The 11,322-nt window shown below is 35.4% G+C and overlaps 1 protein-coding gene across 1 annotated transcript; it reads left to right on the top strand.

The window, feature by feature from the left end:
• The first annotated feature begins 1,554 nt into the window (after window positions 1–1,554).
• Window positions 1,555–8,731, top strand: LOC127629076 (calcium channel flower homolog). Its single transcript, XM_052106117.1, has 6 exons — window positions 1,555–1,704; window positions 1,928–2,159; window positions 5,212–5,284; window positions 5,386–5,511; window positions 5,624–5,731; window positions 6,017–8,731. The coding sequence occupies exons 2-6, from the start codon at window positions 2,051–2,053 to the stop codon at window positions 6,105–6,107; spliced, it is 507 nt and encodes a 168-aa protein (XP_051962077.1). The 5' UTR covers window positions 1,555–1,704; window positions 1,928–2,050; the 3' UTR covers window positions 6,108–8,731.
• Window positions 8,732–11,322: the final 2,591 nt, after the last annotated feature.

Consider the following 11,322-nt stretch of genomic DNA (forward strand, 5'->3'; position numbering starts at 1 on the left):
GTGTTTAAAAAATAAATAAAAAGACATCAAAAATGTAACCATTTAGTATAACAGAGTCAATGTACAATGTAACAAGATTCATTGTAATGATTTTAATGTAATAATAATTTACCAAAAAGGTACAATTTAGAATATAATACAGTCAATGTACTGCCAAATTTCACTCTGTATAGATTGTGTTAGTAAAAACTAATTTACATTTATATATAAAGGTAAATTATGAAAATATACAAATATATTATGAGTATTATAAGATTAATTTTAAGATATTTTTATTACTTTTCCCTAAAATGTAAAAAAACAAAATACAGTACCATTACAGTACCAAAGGTTAATACAGTACCAAAATAATATAAAAAAGTGAATTAAATCAATTAAAATGGGAATATATTTAAATATATATTAAAATATGTCTTTATTTAATAATATTATATATGAACATAAATACATAATAATTGACATACTGTAATATATTAAATATATAACAATTAATTTAATTAAGAGGTTTATTTTATACATATTCATGGACAATTAAAAACTGCCCCAAGTACTATATAGTGCCAATATTGTATTTCTCTTTGTAATTTTATTACATTCAGTTTTTATTACCTGTGTCTCGTTGTTGTATCTGTATGTAAGTATACTTGGCAATTAAAGTTCATTCTGATTCTGATTCTAAAAAAATGCTTTTTTTATTAAAAAAATAAATATATAAATAAATATATATATATATATATTTACTGCTTGTGCAATTTCATTTTTGTTAAATTAATTTTATTGCAATAAATCATCAGTCACAGTTCTAGCTCATTTGGAGTGAAATACTGCATCTTTTGTTGGCTTTTGTGATAATCCTCATGTGTTAGTTGGGTTCGGGTCAGTAATTACTAACTATTAATTACATCTTCTACAGTGTAATTAGTTTACTGTAATAATTACTCTGTCTGAAAAGTAATTGCATTACTTATTTGTAATTATTTTCTAAAACCCTTATCAAGCTCGACCAGATGAAAAATACAAGGATGGACATGAAAGTGTTCTTTTAATTCTTTCAAATAAATCATATAAAATCAAATAAATTATTCATGAACTGGCCAAATAATTTAAGGGGGCAGAGTTAAACTAGTAAACATACATTTTAATATTAGACGTTACATTTATATTTTAAACTCACAGTTGTTTTATATAGAATTGTTCTAGAGTCTATACAGTATTTAACACAATTACATAAGAAGTAACTATAATTAAATTACTGAATAATTAATAGTAATCCCTTACTTACCTTTTTCCTCACTAAAAACGTAGCTTAATTACAATAAATAATTACAATAATAAATTACTTAGTAATGCATTACACCCAACACCGGTTCGAGTAATGGCAATAGTTAGCATTTAAAAAAATTATTAACTGTAAAAGTAATGTATAGAATAAAATAACAACACAATTATTTCATGTTATTAAATAAATAAACAAATAAATAAATGCGCAAATGCTGCAAAAGTTGATGCCCCTGAAACACATTTTGTGCAGTGACGCATCATTGGCCCCGCCTACAATGCAACGCAGACGACGGAACTCTAAGACAACAGGACCTAAAGCTCTACTGAATTAAACTGACATTTCAGACAGGGTTATTGAATTCCAAGGACGCCGATTCAACTCTAATTTTCCAAGTAGACGGAGTTCGACAGCAAGTCTTAGAGGTTTGATTTGGGTCATTTTTCACATGTTGGTGCCTTTTTACCTTAATAACACCACCTTGATAAGAGCAGCGGCGTCAAATAACTAATCTTGCACTAACCCGTGTGTTTTGCATCATAATTTTTACCCTGTAAAACTAGCCACGTCGAAATTTCTGTGTTACTTAAGGTTGCTGATTGTTTGATAACTTTATTACGCAATTTGCTTGTTTGTCTAATATTACAGTCAGCAGTACTGCTCATCCATTGTCCTGGTCGGGGAAAAAGCGACGCCCTCAGGCCGCCGGTGGTACTGCAGGTGCCGGTGAGTTGTGAGATAGTGGGAGTCTGAATAATTTAACGGCGGAAAATGAGCTCCGAGGAGGCGGCAATTCCACCGAAACAAAGCACAGATGACGATGGCATGTCCTGGTGGTACCGGTGGATCTGTAAATTGGCTGGTGTCCTGGGAGGCATTTGTAAGTATCTACATTGGTGCCATGTGATTGTGGCACCTATGTGGCAAACCAATGCAGATTAACTTCTGTACTAAATCACCTATGTGTCTCCTAATAGACAGGTGTATCTGGGTGTGATAGTATTTTAAACCTTTCTAAGAAGGGATACTCTCTTACACCAACACAATCACACATCCTGAATGTTATGTGCTGGATTTGTTGGGATTGTACATCCCTTATTGTGATACATCAAAATAGGTCAATGCACACTATAGTACAATAATGTTCAGAATAGCAACTTTAGAATAGACTTATTGATTAATATTAATCACAATAGCTTGATATAGTCCAGATTGGCTGGTTGGTGTCCAGTGAAAAGGGATAAACTGTAGAGGTAACCCATGATATTCTGTCTCACTTTAGTAATCAATACAGACCACTTTGATCAGCCAGTGTGCCTAATCAATCACACGTCTCGCAATGATGCATTATCATTTACATTTATGCATTTGGCAGACGCTTTTATCCAAAGCGACTTACAGTGCCCTTATTACAGGGACAATCCCCCCGGAGCAAACTGGAGTTAAGTGCCTTGCTCAATGGTGGTGGCTGTGGGGCTCGAACCAGTGTCCTTCTGATTACCAGATTACCAGTTATGTGCTTAGACCACTACACCACCACCATCAAATTCTCTGAATTTAAATTTTTGTTTGTTCTATTGTGAAGAATTGAATATTGATGTCTGGGGTAAACTAGCTCCACTTTTGGATACAGTACTGTCATGGTAACACAGGTGTCATAGCAACGGCAACTATTTCTTCTCTCCCTCTTTGCTCATATTTTCTTCTTTCACATCACTTTATCTGTCATGTCTTTTTTCTATCTTTTATCTAGCACCCAGTGTCTGTTCCTCTGTGTTTATTTAACATCACTCTCTCTGTTCGGTTATTAACAAAGCTTACGATCGGTCTGATCAATAGGATGGAAAAATAGGATGGAACGTCTACTGACAGCCTTGATTATGTATAATACATATTTTCCATTCTTAAAGGGATACTTCTCCCAAAAATGTAAAATGATCTCATCATTTCCTCACCCTAATGCCATTCCAGATGTGTGACTTTCCTCCTCCTTCAGTACACAAATTAAGGTTTTTAGAAGAATATTTCAGCTCTGTAGGTCCTTACAATGCAAGTGAATGGTGCTAAAATTTTGACGCTCCAAAAAACACATAAAGGCATCATAAAAGTAATCCATATGACTCCAGTGGTTTAATCCATGTCTTCTGAAGTGATATGATATGATAGGTGTGGGTGAGAAACAGGTCAATACTTAAGTCCTTTATTGCTTGTAATGCTTCTCCCTGCGCATTAGGGGGCGATATGCATGAAGAATGTGAATCACCAAAAACACAAGAAGAAGAATGTGAAATTGTAGTGTTTCTCTCCCACACCTATCATATCACTTCTGAAGATATTGATTTAACCAGTGGAGTCTTATGAATTACTTTTATGCTGCTTTTATGTCCTTTTAAGATCTTAATGTTTTGGTCCCCATTCACTTGCATTGCATAGACCTACAGGGCTGAGATATTCTTGATGAGTAAATTACGAGAGAATTTAAATTTTTTGCGTGGACTATTCCTTTAAGTACTTTTGCATATCATTATATTTGTTGTATATGTTATATAACCAACTTCGCTAGTGATAAATTGGTTAACACTTCTATTTGTTAACATAAGTTATGCATGAAGTATTATGAACCAACAGCAAGCAATATCTTTTAAAGCATATATTAATCTTAGTTAATGGCATTGGTTTAGGGGTGTCGAATTAACACTTTAATTTAGTGTAATTAATCATATGAAAAATAACACTATAAATAAATGTATGCCATTAATCACGCCCTTGGCTTGTATGTAAAGTCTGGTATAAGGAATGTTCCTACTATCAGAGCAATTCAAGTTTGATATGCCACCTGATGCAGTAGGGGGCAGTCAGCGCAGCTGTTCAGGCAACACGTTTTTGCCTATTTGTAAGATTTACTCATTTTAAATTCTTAACAAAGTTCCTTCAAATTGATTAGTGCAATGTTGTACAAAATGTAATTAATAAAATGTAAAATATTTAGGTTTTTATGTTATTAAAAATTACGTTGAAATACGTGTTTAGCGTATAAACCAGTTTGTAAAAATAGAGCAGAGGGCAGTAGGTTATGTTCAGTTCGATGGGAATAAAACAAACAATATTTGAACTTTTAAGTTGTCTTATTGCTTGTCTGTTGCCACAATATACAGTATGGAGCCTATAGCCTATGTAATGTATACAAAATGTTTATTATAACTATAATATTCCTATATATTAGAATAATAATGATTTAAATCATTATATTCTAAATGACCTTTTTGGAGGGCCTTTCACACTAAATAAGTGTTGTGGTGGTGGCGTAGTGGACTAAAGCACATAACTGGTAATCAGAAGGTTGCTGGTTGGATCTCCACAGCCACCACCATTGTGTCCTTGAGCAAGGCACTTAACTCCAGGTTGCTCCGGGGGGATTGTCCCTGTAATAAGTGCACTGTAAGTCACTTTGGATAAAAGCGTCTGCCAAATGCATAAATGTAAATGTAAATATTGCTATGAGATTAATTGCAATTAATTCGATTTATAAATCGGCACATCATGTAATTAATTAAATGTAAAAAATTAAAGGATTGACAGTCCTAGTTAGTTAAAAGAAAAATACAATTGCTCATTTGTGCATGTTAGTTCGTTAATTCATTAAAGTAATGCATTAACAAATGTTATCGTAGCCTGTACAACTTTTAATTTAAAACATTTAGTTTAGGTTGAAATTTACATTAACCCAGATTTTTTCATTGTTATTTAATGGAACCTTATTACAAAGTAGCTTCTGTATCGTGTGTTTGTATTATCGCGGTCTCGCTGCTCTTTAAAGATCAGTCCTCGGCTCTTATAATTATGTTCTTTTAATGTTTTAAGGTTGTAGGTGGAAAATGCAAATAAATACGGAGGTTATTTGAAAAATTGTAACAAACTTTCTCTATGTTTAGCATGTGCAACGATGGGAGTTTGGAACTGCGTGACGGTGAATCCGTTAAACATCGCGGCTGGAGTTTGGATGGTGTAAGAACAAATATTATAGTTGCCTTCTGGTTTTGTGTGGACATTGTGTCCTTGAAACCATGTACATATTTAAAAATATAAACTCTGTCTCCTTTCTGTAGGTTGACAGCGTGTGTATTGTTCCTGTGTGAGGTGCCGTTCTGTTGTCAGTTTGTGGAGTTCGCTAATGTGATCGCGGCACGTGCGGACCGACTGAAGCCGTGGCAGAAAGCCCTGTTTTACTGCGGGTGAGCGCAACTCTCATATCATGATTAAACTCCTTTCCCAAAATGTAAACTGATAAATAATAATAATAATAATAATAATAAACAATTCAACTGATTTTAACTTCTACCACAGGATGGCGCTGTTTCCTATATTTTTGAGCTTTTCGATCACGACTTTATTTGGGAATGCCATCACGTTTGCTACAGGAGTGCTGTACGGACTTGCATCTCTTGGAAAGAAGTGAGGAATTAATTTTTCACAAATATTCCTTTCTTTCACCATTGGGGTTGTGGCTTGGCTGTGGGTTAGGGCACATGCTCCAACATCATTAAGCTGCAGTGCTCATGCAGGCAATAAGAGTTTGAGTCTGGTTTGGACATGTCATTTATTACCTTTATTACCGAATAATAGTTGTTATACTTGTCATTAATTGAAATACTTGATGAATACGTGAACTTTTGGAAGTTGATCATAAACAGGAAAGTCTGACTCCCGCATTGTACACTCTCTCTCTCTCTCTTTCAGAGGTGATGCAGTGAGCTACGCTCGATTACAGCACCACAAACGGAGCGATGAAGAGAAACTTACAGGAACAACCGATGGATCTGTGCCGTGAATCTCGCATCTTCACCTCCCCTCTACCTCCATTCCACCCTCTCTCTCTCTCTCTCTCTCTCTCTCTCTCTGTGTGACAAGGTGCATTGCCAGACTAAAGTGTCTCCTCACTGTTTGTTGGGTAAAGCTCTTAGTAGTGTAGATGTCTTAATTTGAAACAAATGCAAACAAGGCTGTGAAGTATACAACTATAGACTGATCACTGTGTACCTTGATGTTGAACATTCAGCTGACTAAACCTTAAACACGTTACATTGCATTTGTGTAACTCGTACAAATGAGATATGACTGAAGACCTTAAGACAGCGCAACCCACCGAATGGTTTGTACGTCTATTCCTCACAGCCTTGTTTTCATTTGTGTTAAATATGCCGTCCATCCTGTCTAACGTCCATACATATGCTAACTTTTGACCTTTGAGAGAGCCCGCCAGTGGGAAATTGTTCTCTAGTTAATTTGTGTGAAAATAATTTTAAATGATGGGTTTTTAATTTAATATTTGTAATATGTTATAATTTTTACATTTATTAAATCTTATTTTTGCCTCACTTTATAAAAACGGCAATTGGTCGACCTTAGGTTCCTTCATACACCTGTGTGATGAAGCTTAACAATGTTTTTCTTTGTTTACGTTTCATTTACGAATCCCAGCGATGGAGAGGTGTCAATACATTAACTTAAACTATCGTCTCCAGCCTTGTCGCTTCTATCGAACGACCGCAGCACCAGCGGAAGTATTTGGAAGTTTGGCCAGTGGGATTTTTCCCAGAACTATTTTGTTACATAGATGAACAAAGATACAAAATGTAAGCATGCAAAATGTGTTTCAACGATTACAGGTGTGTTAAAGCCAATGCAGGGATAAAAACAAAGTGTTTGTGAGCCTCTGTTAACTTAATCTTAACTCAAAGATTTCTGCGGCATGTTTTGTGTACTGAAGAAACTGTGGAATGTAATTTTGCTACGCTGCTCCAAAAGCTCGCTGTCACTTTAATAAGTGGTTACTGGTTGTTTCATTATAAGCTTGTTTGTGTGAGTGTTATTCTGAAAGAGTTTAAAGTGTTTCCTCTAATTTACTTTCCATTTTCAGGACCGTGTGTGCGTTTCTGCCGTCTTAAAGGGAAAGTTCACCCAAAAATGAAAATTCTGTCATTATGTACTGACCCCCATCCCAGATGTACAGTATATGACTTTCTTTATTCTGCATGGCACAAATGAAGATTTGTAGAATAATATCTAATAGGTCCATACAATGAAAGTGAATTGTGACCAAAACTTTGAAGCACCAAAAAGCACATAAAAGCAGCATAAACGTAATCCATACGACTCCAGTGGTTTAATCCATGTCTTCTGAAACAATGCAGTCGGTTTTGGGTGAGAACAGACCAAAATGTAACACATTTTTCACTGTACATCTTTCTACTACAGTTAAATTGATTTCAAGCTCGATTACTCTTCCTAGTGCTTGACGCATGCACTAGATGGTGCTAGGAAGTGTAATCGAGCTTGAAATCATGATCGCCAAGGAGACGGCTGATGTTAGGATGAAAAAGGAGTTCTATTTTGGTCTGTTCTCACCCAAAATGGATTGGATCGCTTCAGAAGACATGGATTAAACCATTCATTTTATGCTGCCTTTATGTACTTTTTGGAGCTTCAAAGTTCTGTCCACCATTTACTTGCTGAAATATTTTTCAAAAAATCTTCATTGTGTTCTGCAGAAGAAAGAAAGTCATACACATCTGGGACGGCATGAGAGTGAGTAAATGATGAGAGAATTTTTTATTTTGGGTGAACTATCCCTTAAAGCTTTTCTCTAAAGCCATCTCTGTCCGCTGCACCGAAGAAGGGCTTTTTTCCGGAACATCAAATGACTCTGGAATTTGTGTGATGATGCTTTGATAATGTGTTGTTGGGTTTTACTTGTTTACCAAACTGCTGCATCTACCTGAGCCAGTCTCAACACTGACCGTTAGTATAAAAAATCAAGACAAAAGAACATTTATCGCTGAGGTCAGAGGTCATTCTGTCCTGTCCGTACCTTTGTGTGAATACTTACACTGGCTTTAATTTTTTCAGGATGAATGCTCACAAACTGTCTACACTACATCTTTTACAAAATCTGCAAGCAAAGATTTGCATGCAAGATATTTACCAAGTAAAGGATTTTCCAATAACACTATTGAGACTTTTCAACTACAAACTATTTAGGGATCGAAATCCACCAGCACACAAACCAGCTCAGATCTCACTATGCATCTTGGTTCTAATCTTTCCTTCTAAAATTAATATTTGTTGCTAAATTAGGTGTCAAATCCCTTCAGTAGCTTTCAAAGGTCTTATCAAAGTGTTTATTACAAGATCTTAGTCTCTGTTATCTTGAAATCAAACTTATTATAACATGGTGATCTGGTCCGCAGACGTCTGTTGAATGTGGTTCCAGATAGTCACAATAAGCATTGAGGCTATTTAATAAATCACCAGACACACAGAAAACTACTGACTTAAAGGGATAGTTTTATTAAAATTCTCTCATCATTTACTCACCCTCATGCATCCCAGATGTGTATGACTTTCTTTCTGCAGAACACAAATGAAGATTTTTAGAAGAATAGTTCAGCTCTGTAGGTCCATACAATGCAAGTGAATGGTGACCAGAAACTTGAAGGTCCAAAAAGCACATAAAGGCAGCATAAAAGTAATCCATAAGACTCCAGTGGTTAAATCAATATCTTTAGAAGCGCTACGATAGGTGTGGGTGAAAAACATGCATATATTTAAGTAATTTTTTACTATAAATCTCCACTTTCACTTTCACATTTTTTTTTTTTTTGGCGATTCGCATTCTTTTTGCATATTGCCTCCTACCTGATAAAAAAAAAAGTACCTTAAAAATGGATTAAACCAGTCGTATGGATTATTTTTATGCTGCCTTTATGTGCTTTTTGAATCTTCAAGGTTCTGGTCGCCATTCACTTGCATTGTATGGACCTACAGAGCAGAAATATTCTTCTAAAAATCTTTATTTGTGTTCTGCAGAAGAAGGAAAGTCATACACATCCGCGATGACATGAGGGTGAGTAAATGATGAGACTTTTCATATTTGGGTGAACTATTGTTTTAAATGGAGGATATTTAGAAACACCAAAAGTGTAAGGCGCAGCCTAAACATGAATTTGTCATTAATTTATCTGTGAAATTGTCCTTTGTGTTACATATTTGTGTTGGATCAATGACATGATTTTCCCGTGCACTAAATAAAGACATCTGTCTTTGAACACCTCTCTCATTGCCTGAGTTTATAAATAATCCTCTAAGATTCAGTGCATGTGTATAAATTACGAGTAACAATGCGAGTGAGCTTTCTGAATACGCCCCTCATCTGCCATTGGTCGAACTAACAAATAGCCCCGCCCACAGCTCACACCATTGATCGAGTCAGTGTTGTTGGGTAATGTCTGGTCAGGTTGCTTAAAACAAACAGGAATTTTTATAGCGCCACAGAAAATTACGTTTTTTGAGAAAATCCACCTTTGATTATCTTTTTTGTCTCTGCATATTATGATGGGATAGAGGTATTTTAATGCTGAAAAATGTACACACTTCAGCTTTAACTATTACTTTGCTTTTAAGAATACATTTGAGCATGTTTAGTCCAAATCAATGATGCATTTCAACGCTGTTATCAGAGCGGTAAAAGCAAAAAACTCTTTAATGTGTTTTTTAATAGGAGTCCAGGAATTACAGTGTGGAAAACCTCAAATAAAAGTAACAGATTTGCTATATCAACTCCTTTTTAATAATTAATGTTTAAATAAATTGGTATAAAAGGGCTCCATTGCTGCGCCACACTTATAAACTGACATTGTGTCTGAACTTACAACCACTAAAATGTATCACTGAAAAAAAATGTTCTAGAACACTGACAGACATGAAACTTAATAAACATCTCACCTGCTAACATTTCTGACAGACTGTTATGACCCCAGATGGATTAAAGGGGTATAAGGTTGTTATATAAAATTATCTGAAATTATCTGATGTGCCGTGGCAATGCTTGCAACGCCAAGATCATGGGTTTGATTCTCAGGGAACACGAACTGAAACAACGTATTCCTTGAATGCACTCAAGTCGCTTCGGATAAAAAATGCATCTGCAAAATGCATAAATGCAAACTGGTACAACAAACAAAAGAGTCGTACATTTTACAGTTTTGCATGTTATTTTTTTCTCTCTCCTTACAATGTTAGTGAATGGTGACTGAGGCTGTAATACTCTTCTTTAGACTTTTTTAACAAGTACAGCCTCTGAGTAAGTTCACCATAATGTAACGGAAACAAATCATTACTCAAAAACGGTTTTCTGCAAAGATCTCTCAGAATATTCGCTCGTGTTCTGCAGAAGAAAGAAAGTCATACACATCTGGGATGGCATGAGGGTGAGTGCAAAGAGAGAATTTTCCTTTTTGGGTGAACTGTCCCTTTAATGAGAGACTTACAGATGAAGAATCTCTTTGCATGAAACCCTCAATGCAGGACGTCCACTCTGAGAAAACACTTATTAAAAAAACTAATAATTTCCATTAATAACATTGTACGCATTCATTTATTTACTAAAGACCCTATGAAGTCAAAACTGGACTTTTGTAGCTTTTACAACACATCTGTTTGTTTTGAAGCTGTCTATAGGCTAGTGCATTTCTAAAAGTGGACAAAATAAACTTGTAGCAGATTTTTGCATTTAAAATTTACAGTGTTTCTCTTTTGGAAAATGGACCAAAAAAGTCGACGACTCATCTTGCACTACTCTGATCGTTGTCCAATCAAAATTCTCTCTGGAATGAGAATGTCACTTATTCTAAAACAGGGACGGTCTCTTCATTAAGTCCCACCTGAACTTCCTGTTTCAGTAGGTAAATACATCAACTAAAGAAAAAACACTTCTTTCTGGACTGTCCTGATGTCCTCACCTGCAAATCCCTTGAAGAACTCACTTTCATTGCATCTTATTGTCATACAATGAAAGTGAATGGTGACTGAGGCTAACATTTAACCTAACGTCTCCTTTTGTGTTCCTGTATGTATGCAAATGTCAATTCTAGTGCTGTTTCAGATTTGCAACATTTAACCCTCTGTTTCCTATCAGGCCTGACATCTGGTTTGGTGACGTCGACCCTGAGGCCACCGTGGGGCCAGAGGCCGCTGACATCGTGCGT

This window comes from Xyrauchen texanus, chromosome 35 (genome assembly GCF_025860055.1).
Source record: "Xyrauchen texanus isolate HMW12.3.18 chromosome 35, RBS_HiC_50CHRs, whole genome shotgun sequence".
Lineage (NCBI taxonomy): Eukaryota > Metazoa > Chordata > Actinopteri > Cypriniformes > Catostomidae > Xyrauchen > Xyrauchen texanus.